The sequence below is a fragment of the Diceros bicornis genome, chromosome 19, assembly GCF_020826845.1.
Source record: "Diceros bicornis minor isolate mBicDic1 chromosome 19, mDicBic1.mat.cur, whole genome shotgun sequence".
In the NCBI taxonomy this organism is placed as follows: Eukaryota; Metazoa; Chordata; class Mammalia; order Perissodactyla; family Rhinocerotidae; genus Diceros; species Diceros bicornis.
The window spans coordinates 29,921,210-29,947,198 of record NC_080758.1 but is presented as its reverse complement, the minus strand read 5'-3'; the positions used below and the strand labels follow the sequence as shown (position 1 = coordinate 29,947,198).

The following is a 25,989-nucleotide window of genomic DNA, read 5'->3' as shown; positions in this document are numbered from 1 at the left end:
GGGAAGACACGGCTTCCAGAGCCGACCACCTGGTTCAATCCTGGCCATCCCACTTCACAACTCGTGTGATCTTGGGTAAGCTACTTAACCTCTCTGTGCCTCAGTTTCCTCTTAGAATGAGAATAAAATTAAGACCTACCTCATATGTTTCACGTGAGGATTAAATGAGTTAATCTTTGTGAAGCACCTAGAATACCACCTGGAACACAGGGAGTTGTTTATGAATGTTTCATCCTATTATTATTATTATCTGGGCCCAATCTTCTATTCCAAGCATCTTTATTCTATTAATATCATTGGTATTAGTTTTCAATTTTAAATACTTATTATTTATTCAACATACATGAATATCTACTGTGTGTTAGGCACTGTTCTAGGTGCTGGGGATACAGCAATGACTAAAATTAAGTCCCTGTCCTCATGGGCATCGTATTTTAGTAATTCTTAAATTATATTTCATGCTATGAAATATTTGAAACCACAGAAAATAAAATACCAGAGACCCAAGTACATGTACCCATATTAATAACATTTAGCTCTATTTGCCTTACACTGAGCATAGAAGAAAAAGTTCTTTCTTTCTTTCAAGAAAAGGTGACTAAGGAGATTGTGAAAGATCTTGTGGCTGGTTCCTGGGAGAGGGAAACTTAGGGGCAGGCGGGCAGGGGTAATTTCTTCAGCTGTTTCTTTCTGTCCCTCTGTCTAGTTGTCCCCACCCTGAAGATCACCAAGCCCTCGGAGACACACGTCCACGTGGGTCAGAGAGTGAATCTCACCCCGCCACTTGAGCGACTTCTATCCCTCGTCCCTGCACCTCACCTGAGTGGAGAACAGGGAGAAGATCTAGACCGTGGAGTCCCCCCAGGTCACGAGAAACCAGATGGGATCTGCTCCCTGGCACACACGTGTCGGGCAGAGGCCATGCTGGACGGAAGCCAGTTTGCCTTCTGGATGGTCCAGGATGAGCAGCCCCCAGTCCAGGCCAACATCACCATTCTCAGGCATCAGGCTGGGGAAAGGTGGGTGTGGGCTCTCACACAGACCCTCTGGGCAGCACGGCTGGGAGGGTCAGGGTGGAAACCGGGGCCTTCTGCCTGGGGTATAGACAGTAGTTGGTCAGGGACTCAGGGCAGCACTGGATGAAGGGGAAGGAAGGGAGGACACCTTAGGCTGGTGATAAAACTCTCAAGCATTCCCCCCTAAATTCCACTTCTTCCTCCCTCCCCCACACCCCCACCAAGAAGAAGGAGCAGGACCTCCCTTCCCCAATTCCATGCACTCTTCAGGTTGAAAGATCTCCACCTTAACACTTGACTGCAGGAAATGGCAGAGTTAAGAACTGCTTTTGGAGCCCAAGTTCCTTTTGGGAAGGCTATTAATCAAGACCGGTCTAGCTGGAAGTTCCTGGAAGTCAATTTTAAAGAGAGACCAGAATTCTTACTCAGCTGGGAACAGGGTGGGTGCAGGTGCAGGATTCTCCTTCTCTCTAGTACCCAGTGTGCTCTACTCTCTCCTTGTTCTCTGCCTCTTTTTTCTCTCCTCCTCCTCCACTTTCTCCTCCTTCCCTTCCCCCCATCCTAATCCTCTTTCTCCTCCTCCCTCCAGCTCACCCTTTGTGTCCTCAGATGACTTTCTCCACTAGGTGGAGCGGCCGCTAGCAGTTCAGACCCAGAGGAGAGCACTGCTTTTCTTGGTCAAGCTGGATCAGCTTGGGAGCATGAATGACTGGCTCAGAGGAGATTCCAGACAGGGAGGGGAGAAGGGAGGATTAGGATTGGCCAGGCGTGGGCGACAGGGGTAAGCAGAGTGTGGACTGACAGCCCTCCAGAACCATGTGAGGTGGGCAAGGACAGCTCCCCACAGGAATGTGAGCCTCTGTGCCTGCGTGTTTTATAGTCCGTGCCACTACCAGTGAAAGGGTGGACAGGACACCGGGCTGGTGAAACAACACATCTTCACAACAGGGGCTGTGACCTACTTTCTTTCTCTCCCTGAGAGATCTGGCCTTCATCTATCTGCAGTGAGAATTCTCAGGGGATGATCCCACTCCCCCTCAATTTCTCTGTGCCATTTTTTTGCTGTCCAGCAGAAATAAGAAAAATGTTCACCCAGCGGGATATGTAGATCTGGGTGAAAACATACAAACTAGTCCTTTCTGATGGGAAGCAAGTTACATTATTTGTGCAGTGACAGTGTCCCAGGCTTAACCCTCCTTGGACTTGGTGTCCTTTACCCGCCACATGCAGAAATTCCATCCACAGAGTGTGCATCTCACCTGGCTGGACAACTGCCGAATGTTCAAGGGAGCTGAGAAACTCACGTCTAAGCACAATGGTGATGGGACCAACACTCTGGAAAGATTGCAGTTGATGAATGAGTTGGTGCTGGTGTCTGAGCAGGTGCTCACTTCTAAGGTGCAGCATGAAGCACAGCCTCCAATCAGGGCCAACGTCACACTGTCTGGAGCAGCCTATACCAGATACAATCCCATTTCGAGCCCAAGTAAGCTCACCGGTACTCCTGTGAGCAGCTGGTTCACCTCTGTCTCCTGAGTAGAGTAAGGTATTTAAACTCACAGGGCCCCATTTGATGTCTCCTTCTGACCATTGGTATTTAGGTCCAGAGACACCTGCCCTTATCTTTGTGGCTAACCTCCTGGGCCTCAAAGTGCCACTTGTGATGAGTTTCATAGTCCCCTACATTCACAGGTGGCAGAACCTGTAACAGGAGAGTTGGGGGCAGGCCATAGTCCTTAGGGAGGGAGGTCAGGGCCACCGTCATGGGCTGGCAAGAGGAGTCCAGAGCAAGCCCACAAAGTGATGATCCAGCCTCAAGAAAAGGTAGTGAACACTCTTATTTTCTCCAACTGTCTGTTGGAATTCTCAGAGGTTTCCAACTCTCACACATTGTGCAGTTCCCTGGAGTTTGAAGGTTTTTAAATGAAGTTCACTGGGACTGTGGAGGTGAGGGATACAAGTTATGGAGGTGGGATGAAGGTCAAAGTTATGAGACCCAAACTCCAGAGTCCCCTCATAAGATGTTTTCATAGGACATGTCTTCGGAATTAATAAGGAAAGTATTATTAAAATCAACCACTAAAGTCTATCTGAGGGACTTGTGGGTGCTACTAGTGGCAAAGATGAATGTGGGTGTGGGAGAGAGTTCAGAAGTCAGATAGAAGTGTTGGAGTGTAATGAGTAGGGTCTTCGTTTCTGATCTGCGCCATGAACCCAGGCCAGTCAGAGTGCCTGCAACATAGTAGGTGCTAGATAAATATTTGTGGAATTAATAGATGAATGAATGAATGAATGCCTGTTTCTCCCTTCAGCTCCTGCATGCCCTGTGGTGCATTGCCTCTAGCCCTCCCCAAGGGACTCAAGGGGGGAGAAGCTGCAAGGACCTGGAGGTTACCCAAGACCCCTGCCCTTGACTCTACCACCCCCACCTCCACCACGGACATGCTCCCTTCCTCACACCCTCCTGATGCTCCTTCTCTGATATTTGCAGCTGAGTCAAGGATGGGCTTTGGTCATGGAGGCTCAGGGTGTCTGGACCCTGATGCACTGAGCTTCAGACTGGCCCTGCCTCCACCCAAAGAGAATCAAGCATGTCAAGAGAATACATCTCCATCCTGCCCCTGATCGTAACCAACCCTTAATTTTCACAGCAGTTTGTACTTTTATTCAGAGCTTTTGAGGTATGATTTCCTTTTAATATATATGTATCTTGAAATCACTAAGTTGAAGAAGCATTTTTCTATTCTGAAATATATAAAGAATAATATAAAATGTATCCATGGACCTACCATCCTATCTTTGTAAAATATTAACATTTTGCTATTATGTTTTTCTGTTCCTTGTGTTTTTGGTGAGGAGGATTAGCCCTGAGCTAACATCTGTTGCCAATCTTACTCTTTTTGCTGAGGAAGACTGGCCCTGGGCTAACATCTGTGCCCATTTTCTGCTACTCTATATGGGATGCCACCACAGCCTGGCTTTGATAAGCTGTGTGTTGGTCTGTGCTTGGGATCCCGACAGGCAAACCCCGGGACACCGATGGGGAGTGCACGAACTCAGCCACTATGCCACCGGGCTGGCTCCTTCTGTTCCTTTTAAAAATACTGCCCTGAGTTTGGTGTTTATCATTCTCAAGCATGATTTTATACTTTTATAACATATGTATAAACCTTCAAGCCATATGTAATATTATTGCATGTTTTAAATGTTATATAATTGCTGTTATACTATATGCAGTATTCTGGAACTTTATGTCAATTTTTATGCTTAACACAGTTTGTGGGATTTATTCATGTTGATACATGGAGCTCCATTTTCTTACTTTTCCACTGCTCTATAGGTTTCTATTGTGAGAATATACCACAATCTATCAATTCTTCTCATGATGGATATTGAGGGTTTATCTAATGTTTTGTTAAGACAACTTTGCAACAAACATTCTTATCTTTGTTTCTTTGGGCACATATAGGAGATTTCCTCTTGTTCCTCTAATGTGGTCTGCAAAGCAGCAGTGTTGGTATCATTTGGGAGTTTTTGTTGCAAAAAAAGTTTACAATTTTTGATCAAGTTTTGCTCTTTCCATTTATGCCTTTGATCTAGTTAGATTTTTCTGCTGTGGGTGTGTGTGAGCGTGTGAGTGTGTGTCTGTGTGTTATAGGTGGTAGAGATCTTATTTTTTTCTTCCACAATGATAAATTATCCAGCATTGACTGATCTGCACTGCCACCTGTGCCATATATCAAGTTTCCATAAATCTGTGGTTCTTTTCATGAGGTCTTTGTTCCCTTGAGCTTTGTGGCTATCTCCCTGTCAAAACTACACGTTGTTAATTAGAATTGCTTTATCATAAGTTTTCATACTTCTTTGGGGCAAATCTTCCCACCTCTTCTGGTTGATCAAAACTGCTGTGGCTCTTCTTGGTCCAAATGCATTTTTGAATCACTTTGTTGAGTTTTATGAAAAAGTCTTTTAGAATTATTATTTGAGTGCGTTGAATTTATATATTAATTCAGGTAAACTGACATCTTTCCAGTATTGATTTTTCCCATTCATGGACATGATATACCTCTATTTATTTAGGTTTTCTTTTATGACTTGCAATGTACAATTTTGCAGGTTTTTTTCCCCCTGTAATGGTCTTATGCATCTCTAATTAGAGCTATCTTTAATGCTTTCTGATTTATGGAATCTTTAAAATTATTATTATTGTTTTCAGTGGTTTTTGACTAGTGTATAGGATTATAATTGAGTTTTGAACATCAATTTACACCCAGCAAGCTTATAAAACTCTCTTATTAATGCTAATAGTATGAACATTCTCTTTATGTGTAACTCTGATAACATAAATCTAATAATCTAAAATTAGTTTCTCCCTTTATCAAAGTTACATACTCACACGGTTTAAGAGTCAAATAGTTCTACAGGTTCTAATATGAAAACTGGAGTCTCCCTAACCTCCCATCACTTCCACCTCACAGGGGCAACCATTTGCAACTCTTTAACTGATTATTTTAGATTTTACTGCCATATTGCATAGAGCACACTCATATTGCTACTTCTTGATTTCTGACTCTTAGGCATTATTTATTGACTTCCTACTAAGGAAGGTGAGCATACAATGTTGTGTTACTCCTGACCTCATGCCTCACATGCACACTTTCTATTCCCCATTGCCCTAATATAATTATACTATAATTTTGGATAACTGACTAGTCAGTGTCTATGTTATAATGACTATGAGATTGTTGTTTATGCTGAATCCTGTAACATTCCCACCTTTTGCTTATGCTGGTCCTCTCATGTGTGTGTCTATGTAACCACCACCATATCAGAATCAGAACAATTCCATGACCACAAAGGTCTGCTTTGTGCTGGCCCTTTAGAGTGACACCCATCCCCACCATACCAAACCTCTGGCAAATGCTAATCTGTTCTCTATCTCTATAACTTCAGGACTGTTATACAAGCAGAATCATACAATATGTGACATTTTGAGATTGATTCTGTGCATTCCACAAAATGACTTCAAGAAACTTACTAGCTGAGTGTTATTTCCTTGTATGGATGCAGCACAGTTGTTTAACCATTCACTTATTATTGAGCTTTGGGATGTTTCCCATTTCTTGCTATTACAAAGAAAGCTACTATAAACATTCATGCGTGGGTTTTTGTGTGGACATCAGTTTTCATTTCTCTGAAATAAATGCCTGGGAGTGTAATTGCTGGTCATATAACCCACTTCCCCTCCTGAAAGAAGTCAGGAAATGATTCCTTTTGTTGACAGGAGGAAGCATTATTTCTACTAGGCCTGTCCATGTCTCTCTGAAAACATAAGTTGAGTAACTCCTCAACTGTAGCTGCCTTCTCTTCCTGATTCCTATTTCACAATCTAGAAGCAGGAACTGTCTAGAATCTAGAAGCAGGTTGCTGTCACAGCCATGTCACCCCGTCATAGGCGCTTCCTCTTATATCACGGGAGGCGGGCCTTCCCTCCTCTCCACAGAGCACAGAAGTCAGGGTTCTCCCCAGCACACACTGGAACAGAGCAGGCTCCTCAGGCCTCCAGGATGCTCATCCTTGCCTCCCGGCCCCGCCCCCCTCCTCCTTGCCTGCTGCTGACTCTACTGCTGGGACTCACAGGTGAGCACTCCCTGGGGTAGAAGCCCCTCCCTCTCTCTGGGGAACTTTAGGGCCTCCAGGTAAACACCGGTGCACCACCCAGAGCTATCGGAGCTGGCCCAGGACCGGGCATTATCTGAGAGCATGAAATCAGGGATCTGAGCGTTTTCTCTGTGGGTCCATCACCTGCAGCTGATCACCACAGGCGACAAAACAGATGGTGCTTCAAACAGCAACAAGGACGACTTTCTGTATATTAACTCGTCTAATCCTCACAGCAACCTGTGTGATAGCTAGGACCATTATCCCCAATTTACAGATGGGGAAACTGAGGCAGAGAGAGTAACTTGTCAAGTGTCACCTATCTAAGGCAGTGGAGTAGCCGGGATTCAAGTCCAGGACAACCAGCTCCAGAGTTCATTCCTCTACCATGCTTTGTTGCTCAGCTTCTCAGTGGAGGCCAATTGCAGAAAAATCAGAAAGTACAGAGAAGCAAACCTAAGGATACTCACCACCATCACGCCACTGAGAGATCACCAGGGTTTCACTTCCGCTGTGTGTACTCGCAAATTTTGTTAATGATGTGTTGGGTGGTTCCTTGTGCCAATTATTTTTACTGAGTTCTTAATATGTATTATAATTTCATCAAATCTTCAGAACAACTTTGTATACAGGCTAGGCCATACTTTTATATCTATTTGTGAATGCATGTATTTATGTCTGAGTTCATGTGTATCAGTTGGTGTGAGGAAGTGTACACACACACATAACACAGGCACACACACAGAGGACTTTTGAAAAGACTTTCCTGATTGTTTTCTTCAAATCATTTTCAGTCTACTTGAAATGTACATTGACCAGATGTTTAATTTTCCCTGTCTCTCAGCCAACATCCCTCCTTTCTACTTCTCTAAATTTACCCCTTACCCTCCCCAAACTCTTAAGAGAAGCAAACTTCTCTGTTTTGTGTGTTACTATCTTGGAGTTCCACTTCCACACTGGATAGAGGTGAGGAGGAGAGAAGGGGATGAAGATACAGAGACTCCTGCCCATGTGATCTGTATCTGTAATTATATCCATATCCGTATCTGTAGCCATACCCATATCTGTGTCTCTGCCATCTAACGTCAGCTGAAGCCTCCCTCCCTCAGGAAATCTAATGAGTAATAACTTCAATGCCTTGAAGACTCACCATGTCCACACACTGTTGGAAATGCCTATGGCTGTTTTATCAAGAGAGCATTATATCTAAGGTAGATAATCTTGTCACCTCTACCTTACAGATAAGAAAACGGGAGCATGGAGAGGTTCAGGGTCCCTCAGTGGTCAATGGTAGAGCTATGATTTGAACTCAGAACAAATTCCAGAGCTCACGGATTTAACCATTACCTGAATTCCATCCCATGAGATTTCTGCAGCTTCTGCCACTGGGTGTGGGGAATGGTGAGGTGTGGGGAATAGAGTGTGGTTTTCTTCTCCTGGGCTTTTCTGCTTCCTGCATATATGCAATTTGCTTTTGTTTTTCACCAAGTCGTCTACATGGAAAACTCAGTTTCTGAAAAATTTCCATAGGGGTTACCCACTTAAAACACACTTCAGGGTCCCTGGCAGGTGTCACACTGGGCAGTTTACACATCATACAAATATTTATTGGACACCTACTATGTGCCAGGACCTTATGTAGGAACTTGGGGTACATTGGTGAATAAAAGAGACAAAGTAGTTGTCCTCACGAAGCTTATAACCTAACGGGGAAATGACAGTAAACAATAGACACAATAAATGAGTAAAGAACGTGTTGTAATGGAAAGCAATAAGTGATAAGTAAGGAATTAAAGTATAGGTGGATAAGAGAACTGGAAGACTCTGTCGGTGGGATATATTTTAAACAGGGTAGTCTGGATGGGCTTCACTGAGAAGGGAAATTTGAGCAAATAGAAAAAGAAGGTGGAAAGCACCCGGGTAATCTGGGGGAAGAGCCCTTCTGACAAGGAACAGCGTGTGCAAAGGCCCTAGAATAGGATCTTCCTGCTGTGTTCAAGGATTTTGTCTTTTGCTCTGAGTGACATGGCTGCCATTGCAAGGTTTTGAAGAGAGAAGTAACATGATCTGACATGAGTTTTAAATTATTCTAGCATTTGGTTGAGAGTAGACTAAACAGGACATAGATAGAAGCAACTAGAGCATGTAAGAGGTCACTGCCTTCATGCAAACAAGAAGTGGCTCGCGCCAGGACAGTAACTAGTAGAGACAGGAGAAAGAGGCCAGATTTTGGATTCATGCTGGAGTGGAGCCAACAGGATTTCCTGATGCATAGGATTGGGGTGAGAGGGACAGACTCCTAGGGTTTGGGGCCTGAGCATCTGGAAGAGTAAGGGTGCCTCAGCTGAGACACAGAGGGCTGTGGGGGAAATTCAGAAGTTCACTTTGGGTCATGTTAACTGTAGATGTTTATTTCCATCCAAGGAACATGTCCAGTGGGCAGTGGACATACAAGTCCAGAGTTCTGGGGAAAGGCCTGGGCCAGAGAAGTAAATACAAGAATTACAGATACACAGATGGCGGATGGGTCTCGACTCTCTGCTCCCTCTTCTCTCCTCCCTCCTCTATTCCTTCCATTTCTCCCTCCAAGATTCATTCATATTTCTCCCCATTTTTTTTTCTTAGCAGTTCCAATCTTCTTCTCCAGACTTAAAAACCCAAACCACCTGATGTTCTGGGCACACCAAAGGACCTGCCCTGGAGTAGCATGTGCTTCCTTAGGAGGCAGGTTTGGTTACAAACAGTGCTAAGTGGGTGGGGGTCACCAGCTCACACTCTGCAAAGGTAAAGCACATTTTTTTTCCCTGAGGAGTAGACAAGAAATAGAAAAGAACACAGGATTTATCTGTAGCGCCACAACAGCCTGCTCCTCTGATTTATATCCCTGCCACCAGAACCCAGGCCTGTTTTTTAGGACACTTAAGATAAGAAGGAACGATTTTCTATTTCTCTCTGTGTCCAGAAACTGGCTAGTCCCTGAGGCAGTGAAATGGAACTGGAAAGTCTTGCAGCTGCAGTTCAGTGATTGGCCCAAAGGTGACTTGTGTCCCTTCAACTCATAACTCATTGTCCAAACACAGTCAACCGCCCACAATTCTTTCAAAACACAAGTTTGAAGTCTGCTGTTTCCATGCTTGCTCCCATGGCTCTCTCTCTCCATTCAAGAGCAGGTTTCTCAAATCTATCAGCCTTTGGGACCACACATTTTGTCTTTTTCCTTGAGCCAGTTAGTCCAATTCAGAAGCTCTTCATGGGGCGATCACCTTGTGTTAGTACATATTTTTGATTGTGGCAAAATACACATAACCTAAAATTTACCATTTTAACCATTTTTAAGGATCCAATTCAACAGCATTAAGTACATTCACAATGTTGTGAAACAGTCACCACCATACATTTCCAGAGCTTTTTCAACATCCTAAGCAGAAACTCTGTTCCCGTTAAACAGTAAGTCCCCTTTCCTCCTTCCCTCCAGTGGCTAACCTCCGTTCTACCTTTTGTTACTATGAATTAGCCTCTTCTAGGTGCTGCATATAAGTGGGATCATATATTTGTCCTTTTGCATCTGGCTTATTTCACTTAGCATATTTTCAAGTTTCATCCATGTTACAGGATGTATCAAAATGTCATTGCTTTTTAGGGCTGAATAACATTCCATAATATTTGTACACCACATTTTGTTTATCCATTCATCTCTTGGTGGAAATTTGCGTTGTTTCTACTACCTTTCAGCTATTGTGAATAATGCTGCTATGGACATTGATGTATGTGTGTCTGAGTCCCAGCTTTTGATATTTTGGGGTATATACCTAAGAGTGGAATTGTTGTGATCATATGGTAAATTTTATGTTTAACTTTTTAAGAAACTACCACTGTTTTCCACAGTGGCTGCAACATTTTATATTCCTACCAGCAATGCACAAGAGTTTCACCTTCTCCACGATTTTGCCAACACTTATTTTCTGTTTTTTATTTTGTTTTTGAGGATAGACATCCTAAGCAATGTGGAGGAGTGTCTCATAGTGGTTTTGATTTGTATTTTTCTAATGACTAGTGTTGTTGGGCATCTTTTCTTGTGTTTACTGACCATTTGTATATCTTCTTTGGGAAAATGTCTTTCAAGTCCTCTGTCCGTTTTTAATTGGGTTTTCTGTTAATTTGTTGTTGAATTGTAGGAGTTCTTCATATATTCTGGTATCAATCCCTTATGAGATACTTGCTTTGCAAATACTTTCTCCCATTCTGTGAGTTGTCTTTTCATTCTCTTGGTAGTACCCTCTGATGTCCAAAAGTTTTTAATTTTGATTAAGTCCAATTTACATATTTTTTCTTTTGTTGCCTGTACTTTTGGTGTCATATCCAAAAAAAATCATTGCCAAATCCAATGTCTTGATGACTTTTACCTGTGTTTTTTTCCTCAAATTTTTATAATTCAAGCTCTCACATATAGGCCTGTATCTATTTTGAGTTCATTCGTGTATATAGTATAAAGTAAAGGTCCAACATCAGTCTTTTGTGTGTGGATATCCAGTTTTCCCAGTATTATTTATTGAAAACACTGTCTTTTCCCCATTGAATGGCCTTGGCACCATTGTTGAAAAATCACTCGACCATGTACGTGAGGGTTTATTTCTAGGCTCCCTATTTATTCCATGGTTTATATATCTGTAATGTCAGTACCAAACTACTTTGATTATTGTAGATTTGTACAAACTTCTTAAATCAGGAAGTGTGAGTCCTCTAACTGTGTTCTTCATTTTCAGAATGGTTATTTGGGGTCCCTTGGGATTTCATATGAGTTTTAGAATGCTTTTTTCTATTTCCTCAAAAAATATTTCTGCCATTGAGATTTTTTTTTTCTTTTGTGAGGAGGACTAACCCTGAGCTAACATCCGATGCCGATCATCCTCTTTTTTCTGAGGAAGATGGCCCTGGGCTAACATCCATGCCCATCTTCCTCTACTTTATATGGGATGCTGCCACAGCATGGCTTGAGAAGCAGTGCGTTGGTGGGCGCCCAGCATCCGAATCTGCGAACCCCGGGCCGCCAATGTGGAGCGTGCGCACTTGCATGCTGGGCCATCAGGCCAGCCCCCTGCCATTGAGATTTTGACAGAGATTGTATTTTTTGTTTTTATTGAAGTAACATTGGTTTGTAACATTGTATAACTTTCAGGCGTACATCATTATACTTCTATTTCTGCACTGATTACATCATGTTCACCACTCACATACTAATTACAGTCCATCACCACACACATGTGCCTAATCATCCCTTTTGCCCCCCTCCCTCCGGTCCTCCCCTCTGGTAACCACCAATCCAAACATAGATTGTATTGAATCTGTAGATTGCTTTAGGTAGTATTCAGTATTTATCTTAACAATATGAAGTCTTCCAACCCATGAACATGGGATGTTTTTCCCTTTATTTATGTCTTCTTTAATTTCTTTCAGCAATGTTTTGTACTTTTCAGTGTACAAGTCTTTCCTCTCCATGGTTCAATTTACTCCTAAGGATTTTATACCTTTTGATGCTATTGTAAATGGAATTGTTTGCTTGATTCCCTTTCTGGATTGTTCATCACTAATGTATAGAAATGCAACTGATTTTTACCTGTTGATTTTGTATCCTGCAAATTTGCTTAATTTATTTCTTAGCTCTAACAGGTGTGTGTGTCTGTGTGTAATCTTTGGTGTTGCTACATATTAAATCATGTCATGTGCAAACAGAGGTGGTTTTACTTCTTCCTTTCTATTTTGAATGCCTTTTATTTATTTTTCTTGCCTCATTGCTTTTGCTAGAAATTCCAGTATTGTGTTGAATAGAAATGCTAAAAGTGAGCATCTTTTTCTTGTTCCTGATTTTCAGGGGAAAAACTTTCAGACTTTCTCCATTTCTGAGTACGATGTTAGCTGTGGTTTTTTCATATATGACTTTATGATTTTGTAGAAGTTTCCATCTATTCCCTGTTTATTGATTGATTTTATCATGAAAAAATTTGGCTTTTGTCAAATGCTTTTCTGCATCAAATAAGATGATCATGTGGCTTTTGTTTTTCATTCTGTTAATGTCATAGATTACATTGTTTGAATTTCATATGTTGAACCATTCTTGCATCCCAGGAAAAAATCCTACTTGGTCGTGGTATGAAATTGTTTTAATATGCTGTTGAATTTGGGGTGCTAGTATTTTGTTGAGGATTGTTGCTTCAGTTATCTTGTAGTGCATTTGTCTGGCTTTGGTATTAGGATAATGCTGGCCTTCAAATGAGTCTCAGAATGACTTTGGATAAGATAGGAAGACTTCCTTCATCTTCAACTTTTTGGAAGAATTTGCAGAGGATTAGTGTTAGTTCTTCCTTACATGTTTGGTAGAATTCACCAGTGAAGTCTGGTGCTCCTGGGCTTTTCTTTGTTGGGAGATTTTTGATTATTGATTAATCTCCTTCCTAGTTAAAGGTCTATTCAGATTTTCTATTTCTTCGTGATGCAGTCTTGGTAAGTTGTGTATTTCTAGGGATTTGTCCACTTCATCTAGGTTATCCAATTACTGGTGTACACTTGTTCATAGCAGTGTTTTATCATCTCTTTTATCTCGGCAAAATTTTGGTAGTGTTCTTTAATTTCTGATTTTAGTTATTTGGGTCTTCTCTCTGTTTTTATTAGTCAGTCTAGCCAAAGATTTGTCAATTGTGTTGATCTTTTTGAAGAATCTCTCTTGGTTTTGTTGATTTTCTCTGTTGTTTTTCTATTTACATTTTAGTTATCTCTGCACTAATCTTTATTATATTCTTCCTTTTCCTATCTTTGAGTTTATTTTTCTCTTCTTTGTCTAATGTCTTAAGGTATATAGTTATTAATTTATGATATTTTGGTATGTTGTATTTTTGTTTTCATTTGTCTCAAGGTATTCTCTAATTTCTCTTGTGATTTCTTCCTTGACTATTGATTTTTTAAGAGTATGTTGCTTAATTTCTTTTTATTTATGAATATTCCATTTCTCCTTCTCTTATTGATTTCTAGTTTTATTTTTCAGACTGTTTCACCAGTGGACTGCTTGAATAGTCCTTCATCCAGATTCCAATAAGTTGCCTTATTCAACCTGTGTGTCAATGCCATATACACAGATTTTTGTTATGGAAACTGGTTTCTGAAAGTCAGAAGAGATCTGTGTGGTAGGCAGAACAATGGCCCCCCAAAGTGATCCTTTTCCTAATACTCAGAACGTGTGAATATTTTACGTTTCATGGCAATTTTTTTACATTTTGCAGAAGTGATTAAGTTAAGACTGTTGATATGTGGAGATTATCCTAGATTACCAAGGTGAGCCCAATGATATCATAAGGCTCCTCAGAAGAAGGAGGCAGGAAAGTCAAAGGTAGAGAAGTACAAGTGATAATGGAAGCACGAGGTTGGAGTGATAGGAAGACTGGAACCATGAGAAAAGGAATATGTGCAGCCGCTGGGACTTAGAAGACAAGGAAGAGAGCCTCCAGAAGAAATGCAGCTTGACTGACACCTTGATTTTATCCCAGCAACACCAATTGTGCACTTCTGACCTCCTGAACTATAAGATAAAAAATTTCTATTGTTTTAAGCCACTAAGTTTTTGGTAATTCGTTACAGCAGGATTAGGACACTAATGCCACATGATTATGCTATGAATTAAAAAATCCCAGGTACTTGAAAGAATGTTTTACTTCTTAATTAAACTATATCTTCATTCTGTGTTGGGAGCTCTGCCCATCAGTGTCACTCAAGTATCCAGGTTGATGGAGCAGACCCATCCTGAGCATGTGGATCTCCGCGTAAGAGGGAAGTTGATCCATAGAGGTTCTTGTAGTTAAATGCATATCCCACTAAATTCCTTCGTCACTCTTGCTCACAACTCATGGTCTAAAAACGTCTCATTGTCCTACCCAATGCAAAGTTCCAGAAATGCAACACGCCCTAAGGCCAGAAAGTGGACAGCCAGAAATATTTGGCAAAGCATGAAACCCCCAGAGAGGGCACAGGCACTCAAACCCACCCTCTGCCACATCTCTTAACCTCTCTGTGCCTCAGTTCCCCATTTGTACTAGGGTCTCACATTGCAGGCTTCTTGTGAAGGTTACCTGTGATGACATATGCAACGTGCTGGCCTCAAGGCCCGCTCGTGCTGTTCTCTTGGTCAGTGAAAGCTGTTGTTGATAAACACTTGAGAAACCTACAAGATCACATAGGGATGAATAAATGATGGATTTGTTCTCCTCCAGGAGCAACAGGTGAGGAGCTGCAGGTGATTCAGCCTGAGAAGTCAGTGTCTGTCGCAGCTGGAGAGAAGGCCACTCTGCGCTGCACCCTGACCTCCCTGTTCCCTGTGGGGCACGTCCAGTGGTTCAGGGGGACAGGGCCAGGCCGGGAGTTAATCTACAGTTTCAAAGGAGGCCACTTCCCCCAAGTAGAAAATGTTGGAGACACCACAAAGAGAAACAACACGGACTATTCCATCCGCATCAGTAACATCACTCCAGCAGACACTGGTATCTACTACTGTGTGAAGTTCCAGAAAGGGAAACCTGATGACGTGGAGTTTAAGTCTGGACCAGGCACCCAGCTCACCGTGAGTGGTGAGTACAGCGTGGGCCTCCTTCGTCCCTTGGTGTGTGACAACAAGTCAATAATTATGCCCCTCATTCTTTGAGCAACAGCAAGAATCAGGTGTGGCAGTGGGTGCTTATGTTAATGATCTGATCTCACCCCCTTCCACAGATCAGGGAAGTTGAGGCCTTAAGAGATCGTGCTAGTTACTCAAGGCCCCACTGCTGGTAAATGGGGGAAAAATTCTGGAATGCCCATCTGCCTGGCTCCATAGCCCTTGCCTTTTCCAATCCTGTCCAGCCCTTTGTTCCAGGGAGGAGGGAACTGAAAGTCTGAGTGACTCGCCCAGTCACAAGGTAAGACCTTGCCCCTGCCCCCAGAGAGTGCCCCTCAATTTGGCTGAGTCTTCCTTTACTCAGCACTAGCTGAGCACCTACTGTGTGCCAGGCTCTGTTCTGAGTGCTGTGGAAGCAGCAGTGGACACAGCAGGCAAAGGCTCTTCTTCCAGGAGGCTCACCTCCTCTTCCCTTCCTGTGAGGAGAAATCCATGCAGGTCCAGGAGGGAGAACGTGTGTTTCTTCATTTCATCCTCAGAAACATCACACTGAGAGGAATCCTTAAGAGGCACAGACTCTCTGTTTACTCTGACAGCCGGCTGGAGGAGACGCACAGAGATTGGGTGTTCTCTGTGTGTCTGTCCAGAAAACCCTCATGTGATGCAAGGACCAACTCACACAGTGCCTGAAGGCTCCAGGCAGAGCTGGGCCATCTCAGAATGTCCCTCACCCAGGGAAGAGGTTCCTCATGTAGGTGATTTAGAGGTTGCCCGTTGAGGCAGCAGAGATGGTCATTTAGGATTTTCTGCCAGAGGGCCAGGATCCTGAATCCTGAAAAGTCAGTGCACAAAGGACCTTTAGGCTCATCCAGCTCCATGCCCCTTGTACAGATGGGGAGCTGGGCTACATGCCCATGGTTACACGGCCAGTGAGTGAGGGGATCATTCCAGAACGCAGATCTGATTCCAGGCAGGCTCCGTCCTGCCTCAACCTTGGACACTCTTTCCCTGGAATAGCCTGGCTCGTCATTTGTGCTGGATAAAAGCTTGTTACACCAAACCATTGAACAGAGAGATAGCATTTCTCCTTTTCATCAGTTTCCCAAAGGTTCAGAAGCCCCTTGCATTTAGACCCTGAGGCCCGAGGAGATTGGGAACCTCTCCACACCTTCAACTGCATCATCCCCATTCAAGAGTTCCATATCAGCACCAAGAGCTGCACGTTGTTTCCACAGCTGCATAACATCCATCATATGGAGATAGCATCCTTCATTCTACAGTCTTCCATTGATGGATACAAAGTTGTTCCTAACCTTGGGATATTAGACCAGCGCTGTAGCAATCTACTCAAGTGGGAGATGCCCACTGGAGGTGGCATTGCTATGTCAGTTGGTGTGTGTATTTTAATTTGTTGGATATTGACAAATTTCCCTCCTAGACAGGGTAGAAATTGATTGTCCCTACAACCTGGCCCCGTACTCAGAGTTCACCTCTGGGAAACCGTGTGTCCTCCTCTGTAAGATGAGGATGATGACCCGCCCTCCCAGCACTATTAGAAGGATTAAAAAATAATATATCAAATGTTCTTAACAGAGTCACTTGCCTATAGTAAGTGATGATAATCATGATCATGTTTATTTTTTATCAATGATCCTTTTGTAGCCAAACCCTCTCCCCCCGTGGTATCGGGCCCCACGGCAAGGGTCCCACCTGAGCAGACAGTGAGTTTCACCTGCGAGTCCCACGGCTTCTCCCCCAGACACATCACTCTGAAGTGGTTCAAAAATGGGAATGAGCTCTTAGCGTCCCAGACCAACGTGGACCCAGAGGGAGACAGTGTTTCCTACAGCGTCTCCAGCACAGCCAAGGTGGTGCTGGCCCCGGGGGATGTTCGCTCCCAGGTCATCTGCGAGGTGGCCCACATCACCCTGCAGGGGGGCCCTCCTCTTCGTGGGACAGCCAACTTGTCTGAGACCCTCCAAGGTAGATGTCCCTCACCCCAGCCCAAGCCCACACCTGCCCCCAAGCCCCCAAGTCTGCTTCTCCCCCTGCTGTTTGCTCCAGGCCTGGATTTCCTGGAATCTAGATCCTGACCATCCTTCCCAATCACCAGGCACCTGGATGTGCTGGTCACTCACCTGTTCAAATGGCAGCTGCCAGGTGAACACCTGCCATGTGCCAAGATCTGTGCTAGGTCGTGTCGTCTGCTTTACCAATAGCAGCTCCAATTATTGAGCACCTACTCTAAGCCCAGCCCCTACCTGCTTGGTGATTTCATTTATTTTGCTACAGTTATTATGCTCCCACTGTATGTCAGGGGCTGTGATTCTTGATTTCACTCATTATGACCCTAATAGGAGCTACCAGTCCCTGAGCACCTACTGTCTGCTTGGCACTGTGGTTTGTGATCTCATTCATATGCAAAGAGCACCCTCAGAATTTGAGTGCCTGCTGTATGCCTAGCACTGTCCTGGGTGATTCCCCCTGTGTTGGTGGGAACTAAGTTATGGAGCCCTCCTCTGTGATCTGTCTGTTCCATAAGGTCAGAGCTTCTGTCCTGTGCTGTTTCAGTTCCGCCCACCTTGGAGGTTTCCCAACACCCCACGTCAGGGAACCTGGTGAACGTCACCTGCCAGGCGAACAAGTTCTACCCCCGGCACCTAAAGCTGACCTGGTTGGAGAATGGAAATGTGTCCCGAACAGAAATGGCCTCAACACTCATAGAGAACAAGGATGGGACCTTTAACTGGACGAGCTGGCTTCTGGTGAACTCTTGTGCCCACAGGAAGGATGTGGTGCTCACCTGCCAGGTGGAGCATGACGGGCAGCCGGCGATCACCAAACATCAAACCCTGGAGGCCTCTGCCCACCAGAAGGAGCAGGACACAGGTGGAACAGCTGGTGAGGCCTCGACTCCAACTGAGCTGGCTCTTTTAAATTTTGTATTTTTTAGATATTAAAATTAGTCATTAATGCTTGTTATAGAATAATCTAGAAGTTTATAAATATAAAGCACAACTTGGAAGTGAGCTCCCCTCTCCCAAATCAAACACTCCAAGAGTCACCACTGGTAAGAGTTTGGTGCATATCTTTATAGATCTGTTGACATAAATATACGTTAAATAAAGAAGAAGGGAAGGAGGGAGCTCATCCTGTTCATAGCCTCCACCTCTTGCTTTCTCCATCTAGCAATGATTATGTCACCATTAACGTCAACCCACTTCCCTCTTCCTTGTTCTTTGTAACCTCTGCCTAGTCTCTATTCCGTCCTAACAATGATTAAGTTCACCATCCACGTCAGCCCACCTCCCTCCTCCTTGCTCTCTCTAACCTCTGCCTAGTCTCTATTCCATCCTGGACTTTTCCATCCACATCAGTAATGTCACTCCAGCAGACGCCTGCACCTGCTAACTACTCTGTGAAATTCTCAGAAGGGAGCCCTGAGGACGTGGGGTTTGAGTCTAGACCAGATACCTGGGTGACCCTGAGTGGTCACAACACAAGACTCCTTTGTTCCCTGATTTCTGATAATGGACCCGTAATCACAACCGCTCACTGCACATTTACTATATGCAAATTCCAGTTCCTCTGGGATCACTTTTCCTGCTTCAACTACCATGTGTGTTTGGAGTTTTACCAATGGGACTTGAGGAGCAATGGCTAGTATGTTGTTGAAGATTTTTTGCTGTTAGACCATGTGATTGGGCTAAATTAATCAAGGTAAATCTGAGTCCCTGAGGACAGGGACCACCAGCCGGTACAAGAAATACATGCTAATTAGAAACACATTCCTCCTCTGCTGGGCATTGTCCCAGGGACCTACAAAGTCCCCCTTTCAGTGAACAAAATATGTCTCATTTCTCTCTCATGTAACATCAGAAGGGAATAGAGTCAGGTTTCCAGGAATCTTGACTCCAGAAGAGCTTTCAAAGGCCCACGTTCCTTCCATCTGCCCTATGGAGTTGTCCTCATCTGCTGGGTCAACCTGGGACATCAAGTGTCCATGACCCTGCCTGCTGGAAAAGTAATATAGGAAAACGAAGACAATGTCCCTTAAAACAAGAGACATGCAGAAGTTGCATAATTGTGTCCACTAATAACTTGGTCAAGTATGCACATCCAGGTGCAAGTGTAGTCCACTATTGTGTGATCATATGATTAAGGACATTGGTTTTCTACAATACCAATACCATTACACACTTAATAAAATTAACAATAATTCCCTAATATCGTCTAAAATGGAGTATACGTTTACATTTTCCCAAATTTCTTTTATAGCTATTTTTAAACCAGCAAAATGGTTTTAATTCATCCATTAATGCTTGGTAGAATATTCCTGTGCAACCATCAGGGTCTCAAAAATTCTTTTTCATGAATATTTAAATTATGAGTTCAATTTCCTTAACAGTTTAGGGCTATTCAAATTATTCATTTCATATAGAGTAAATTGTGGCAGATTGTGCTTTTTGAGGAATTTCGTCCATTTTCTCTAAGTTCTCAAATCTATCTGTAGGATTGCTCACAATCTCCCCTTATTATTCTTCTGACATCTGTAGGGTCTGTAGTGATGTCCCGTCTTTCATTCCTGATTTTAGAATGTGTCATTCCTCCTTTTTTTATTGTCAGTCTTGCTAGAAGTTTTTCAATATTATTGATCTTTCCAAAAAACGTGCATTTTGTTTCAGGGATTTTTATCTATTGTTTCTCTGTTTTCACGTTCATTGATTTTTCTCCTCTTTTCTTTACTATTTCCATCTTTCAGTCTGCTTTGGGTTTATTTTGCTCCTCCTTTTCTAGTTTCCTGAGGCAGGAGCTTAGATGATTGGTTTTATGCTTCTCTTTTCTCTACTGCCATCCTGGTCTCCTCCTGTGCTGGACAGTCAGGAGAGTGGAACCTTGACCCCTGGCCACTGTATTCTCCCTCCAGTTCTCAGGGCCAAGCCAGTCTGCTTCTTTGTCCTACTGTCAGCATCCTCCTGTGCTTGTACCTCGCATTGTTTCTAGAGGTCAGATTGTACTGATAGGGGAGAGCAGGGAGAGATGGGTCCACACCATCCTGTCTGGACCAGCCTGGGTTTGCTCCTCAGTCTCCACCTCCCCCGGGGCTCAGACCAGTGCTGTTAGTTCTCGTGCTCTCAGTGTGCCTGACCAAGCACCCTCACTAGTGTACAGAGTCTGGAAATGGTTTTTGGGTTGTGCAGGTTGGCAGGCTGGAGGAAAGTGCAAGATGCCTCTGTGACCCTGCTGCAGCAGGATGTCCAGCCTGCCCTGGGTGTCAGAGTGCTCCAGCCACTGCAGTCCTGGGTCCAGTGGGTCTGGTGTGAGGATGCACATCTTTGTGTTCATTTTAATTATATCTGGGTGTCTTGCAATATTCCTGGCTTAATGGCCCTCTCTTCTCTCAGTACAGCATAATCCAGGTGTGTTAATGGAGTTTGGATTGGCTGGTTGGTTTTGACAGTGAGACAAATGTTCTGAGGCCTCTCAGTTTTTTGGTTCTCTTTTTCTTTCAGGATCTTTAATTTCCATACCCCGTTTCCTTTTTTTCTTCACCACTCAATTGCCAAACAGCACTTGCTCCTTCTTTTCTGCCTTTTTGCCTCAGAAGTTATGCACTTTAAACTGAGCCCATCCCTTTTGCCACATCGGTCCTTTTGAAATGTCCCAGTCTCCTTGTATTAGGTTCCTATGGCTGCTGTAAAAAATTACCACACTTTCTGTGGCTTTAAACAATACTATTTTATTACCCTACAGCTCTAGAGGTCAGAGGTCCACAGTGGGTGGCAGGGCTGCGATATTTCTGGAAGCTCTTTGGGACAATCCGTGTCCTTGTCTTTTCCGGCTCCTAGAGGCTGCCCACATTCCTTGGCTAAGGGCCCCACCTCACTCTCACCTCTGACTCTGTCCTCATGTCTCCTTCTCCGTTTCTCCTGCCTCCTTCTTTCGCTTACAAGGCTCTTTGTGATTACACAGCTTCCATTCAGATAACCCAAGATGATGTCCCCATCTCGAGATCCTTAACTTAATCACCAAGGCTAGTGTATTTTGCCATGTAAGTAACATGTTCACAGACTCTGAGGAGTCTGTGCCAACCCTTTTCAATTAGGCATACTTTGAAACCCCTTCTGTTCTCTAACCTGCAAGACAGACACTTTTTCAATATTCTCAAATTTAATGTGGATTTACTATTGATGGTGGGATTTCTAAATAATTCTCAGGTTCACCTTCCAGCTCCCCTGGTCACTTTTCCTGGTGGCTGGGTGAGGCTGGGATGGCAGCCTTGCGAGAGATGGTGCACCAGGGTTTGGTGATTTTTCTCTTTGATTCAGTTATTTAGGAGTTTTAGCATTTTCTACTCAACTAATACTGGAAGCCAGTTTTGTGTAGAATTTACTTTCCTTTCTTTGTGTTTTGTTGTGTTCTAGAGGTCATGTTTGGAGACAAGGAGCTGTGTTGCTGCCATTGTCCTCGGTGGCCAGAAGTCACTGAAGAGTCTTGAGTGCTTTGGCCCATGTGTCCCTGTCCCACATCTCAGGGTCCCATATGTCCCCATCAGGGTCCTATTCTGGCAGACAGGCCCACTGGAGTTGAGAATTCAGCCTCCTCTGTAGCTCTGCTAATATAATTATGTCCTGGGCCCATCCTCAGTTCTTCTGCCCCCTTGCTCTGGGGGATAAGACTCTGTAATGCTACCAGGAAGTCCGCTGGCTTCCACACTTGACCTTTCACTTGTGATTAATCTCTCTTACTTTTCTTATTCTCTTACTTTGGTCTTTCTCCAAAGGATTGAACCCCAGCAACAGCCATCTAATTCAATAGTCCTTATAATTACCATTTCCCAACTCAATTTCAAATGCTGGACACCAATGTATTCTCTGGCTCTGGTTACACCCTCCCAGTTCATCACTGGTGAAGTTTGAATACTTGCTCCACTAGGAGAAGTAAAGACCTCCCCTGCTCCACCTCCCCCAGTGCAGGAGTCCTCTTTGTCAGCCAGCCCAGTCATCCAGTTCCAAATTTGCATTTAGAGTTTGCTTTCTTACCACTCCCTGATGGACACCTATAGGTCAGTTACAGTGGGAAGTGACCCTGAAATGGACAAGAGAATGTGGAAGCATATTGTGGAGTGCTATCACAATCAACATGCCTGTGAGAGTGACAGCAGGACTGGGACAGGGAGCTGGTGACCTACAATGCAGGCACAACACAGACTCGGTGCTCTCACAGAGCTGTGGACCAGGGTGGTCTTTCAGAGCTGTTTTCAATGGAGGGGAGAGGGCTGAGCCTCTGCACTCCAGTTCAGACAGTACTCTGATGCAAGCTGCCATCCAGAAGGAGGTGCAAACTTGAACAACACAGCTCTCTTCACCTGAGAGAAAGTCCCAGAGAGCTGCTCAGTGAGAACTGTCATCCTTCAGGTACCCCAGAGCAAAAGAGGGTGAGGTCTCTTCTCCTTCCTTAGGGATAAATTCATCTACAAAAAACTATTTTAATATATTTATTTAGTTAGTTTTAAAAGCAAATACGGCACACTGTAAAAATGCAAAGAACCCAACTGTACTTCCTCAGATACAATTTTCTGAGACTAACAGAAAGATTTCAGCATACACTCGCCCTGGGGTCAAGGTGGGCCAGATGCTGTTTGAAGCCCCTCCAAGCATGAGACCTCATTTCCTAGACTCACCAGGCTGTTCTCCAGACAGCAGGTCTCATGAGGTCCGGCCACCCTGAGGGTTACCTCAGCTCCTGAGAACATGGGGTCATCTAGCCTCACCCCTGCTATGAATGAGGGCAGCCTTGCATCTCTCTTGCCCACCGTGAAACCTGTCCTCACTCCACTTGCATGCTGTGTGGACATTCATTCCTACGACCCTGAGAGTTTGGACTTGGTCCAAAAGGCACTGTCTCTGGTCATTCTGTAGACCGCAATGATGGATTTCCCTAGGATTGAATCCCACTAATTTTGTGTGCCTCCCTAAAGTCTCCGAGCCTCAGTTTCCCTATCAGAATGAGGATAATAATACCTGCTCCATAGAGGTATGAGGATCAAGTAAGTAAATGAGGCACCACACTTACAGGTCACTGAGTACCCATTGTCCACCCTTCCCTCCAGGAGGACAATCCAGGCAGCCTGAGATGAGGAAGAGTGAGAATGAGGAACATCTTAACCCTAATTTCTGCATCAAGGTTGAGCACAGGGCAGGATGCAGATTCAAAAGCTTCAGAATGTTGATGGCCCAGGGAGCCTCCGATGGAATAAGTGGAGGCTCCTGTGTGGCCCCTCTAATGGCTCCTCCTGTCCCTTGATTTTCAGGTGAAGAGCTGTCTACTCTACCTCTGGTAGTCCTCGTCTTAAGCACAAAGCTGCTGCTGGCCATCGGTGTCTCTTCCTTCTACGTCCACAGGAAGTGGAGGGCCTGACTGTAAGTTGCGGGGCTGGGACGGCAGGACAAGGTCTGTCCCATAAAGGGGAAGGTAAGTAAAAGGGGCCATCCCAAGGTCACACCAGGTCAGGGCCCACGTGGAGTTAAGAGAAGGTGACACACCTCCCTCAATATGTTCAGGAGTATTGTTGATCCCTCTCAGAGGTTCTCAATCCCAGGAACTGTGTGGGGTCCTGTAGGAGGAGGGCTGGACCTAGGGTTTTCAAAGGGTGTGCACAGAGTCCTATGGGTTCTGTGGAGGAAGTGGGCAGAGGGAAGCTGACTGAGGGTCAGCAGAGTGGGTGGTTCCTTTGGAGACCATCTCTAGTTTATTTGATCTCTCAGGCTCCATGGGGCTATTGGACCCCACATTTTAGAGTAATGCTGAGAAGTCCTTGATGCTGCTCTGAGGGCTGTACCTGCTCTGACCCTCTGAGTGACAGAGTGGAAGGGATGGGGAGGGGATCAGCACTTGAGGAGCAAGGGTGAGGTGGCAGAGTCCAATCACAGGATCAACCTGTCATCTCACGACAGTCCTTTCAGGAGGAGAACAGCACTGGGGACATAGGAGGCACACAGGGAACATTTCTGTAATGATGGGCAGATAATTAAATGTGGATATGTTTCCCACAGCTCCTTCCTTCCTTCCCTGCTGTGTGCCACCCCCAATCTCTGCTGCTCCATTCATTCTGTGAGGGGCCCAGCCTCAGAGAAGGATTCTACCAGAAGCTTCCATGACTCTGCTCCAAACGCCTCCCCTCCCCAGACACCCGCCTGCTCACACATTCCTGCTGCTCCTTCTCCCTGTCCTTGATGCCCCCAGAGCTGGGTCTTCATACATGGTCCTGAGCAGGGGACATGGGACCTAGCTCTGGGGACTGACTCATGACATCTTCATAGAAGGTCAGAAACAAGTCAAATCTACACACATTAGGATATCTCTCATTGATTGCCTTGGAACTTGGCCATGAAGTACACACTTATATTCATGCATCAAGAGTTATTCTGTCTTCTGGATTCATGTCTACCCCCAACTCCCCAGCCTTGTTGAGTTGCTCTATTGACTCTTGAGTACAAATGAATTCCTATTCTGATTTTAAGAAGAAAAATTGTTGTCTTTCCTCTTTGCCTAAATGTCCTGCTCCTCAAACCCAGAAAGAAGTTTCTCCTAATCTCCCTGTCATGAAAGCACTAGTTCTTCTATTACCTTGCATCCTTCTCAATCCTGTTGCTCATGGTACACATGCTGTCAGCCCAAAAGCCTTGCGTCATCTTTGATTTCTCTTTCTCTTATATCCCATATTAAGTTCTGCCTTCAACATGCTTATGCCCAATGGTGAGAAGGCAAATGTTTAACAATTGATTCTCAAACAGAAAAAAAACAAAGCCTAATTTGTAGTGCCTGCCAATTTCTGTGGTGTAAACACTCCCAAAGTGGCCAATTTTAAGCTACCAACAGTTAACAGCCAGCTTGCAAAATTCCTGAAAATGTAGCAGTCGGCTCTCACGAGCCTGTCCAAGTCTTTCCTGCACAGAAGTGAGTTATATCCATAATCTGCACACTACTCACCCCCACCACTACTCCCTGGTCCAAGCCACCATCATCTCTTCCTGGACAATTGCTAGAGTATATAACTGGCTTTCCTGTTTCAACCACAGTGGTTCTTTGGAAATGGAAGACAAATCCTATCACTCCTCTGCTTCTTCCCGCAACATATCTGCATAGTTCGCTCTCTCCCTTCTTTCAAGTCTCTGCACAAATGTCACTCTATAAAGGCACCTTCCATAAACCACCCTACATAGAATATACCTCTCTCACCTGGCATTCCACCTCCTCTTGACCTGATTAATTTGTTTCCTCAGCACTTATTGTCACCGACATACTAAATATAGGAAATGCTCACTTTGCATGGTAGTGCAGGAGTGTAATAGTGAGTGTGCAAACTGAAACCATGGAAGGTGATCTCAATGAGATTAATAATGATTGTTCTGTGATCTTTAAAATTTTTTTCAAAACGTTGGGAACTGTCAGGTTTTTTTTGCATGTGTGAGGAGATCAGCCCTGTGCTAACATCTGCCAATCCTCTTCTTTTTTTTTGCTGAGGAAGACTGGCCCTGGGCTAACATCTGTGCCCATCTTCCTCCTCTTTATATGGGACGCCGCCACAGAATGGCTTGCCAGGCGATGCATTAGTGCGCGCCTGGGATCTGAACCTACGAACCCCGGGCTGCCGCAGCGGAGTGCGCACACTTA

At 44.3% G+C, this 25,989-nt stretch overlaps 1 protein-coding gene across 1 annotated transcript; it reads left to right on the top strand.

Moving 5' to 3' along the window:
• Positions 1-6,530: 6,530 nt before the first annotated feature.
• LOC131418585 (signal-regulatory protein beta-1-like) lies at positions 6,531-24,673 on the top strand. The gene is made up of 6 exons (XM_058563046.1): positions 6,531-6,656; positions 14,933-15,286; positions 16,975-17,295; positions 17,884-18,213; positions 23,627-23,735; positions 24,369-24,673. The coding sequence occupies exons 1-5, from the start codon at positions 6,584-6,586 to the stop codon at positions 23,731-23,733; spliced, it is 1,185 nt and encodes a 394-aa protein (XP_058419029.1). The 5' UTR covers positions 6,531-6,583; the 3' UTR covers positions 23,734-23,735; positions 24,369-24,673.
• The last annotated feature ends 1,316 nt before the right edge of the window (positions 24,674-25,989 follow it).

Bases quoted from the DNA above. Each gene is read 5' to 3' on its own strand.
- LOC131418585 (XM_058563046.1), top strand. From the start codon at position 6,584: ATGCTCATCCTTGCCTCCCGGCCCCGCCCCCCTCCTCCTTGCCTGCTG. The intron at 6,657-14,932 runs GTGAGCACTCCC...GTTCTCCTCCAG, and splicing joins TCTACTGCTGGGACTCACAG to GAGCAACAGGTGAGGAGCTG. The intron at 18,214-23,626 runs GTGAGGCCTCGA...CTTGATTTTCAG, and splicing joins GGACACAGGTGGAACAGCTG to GTGAAGAGCTGTCTACTCTA.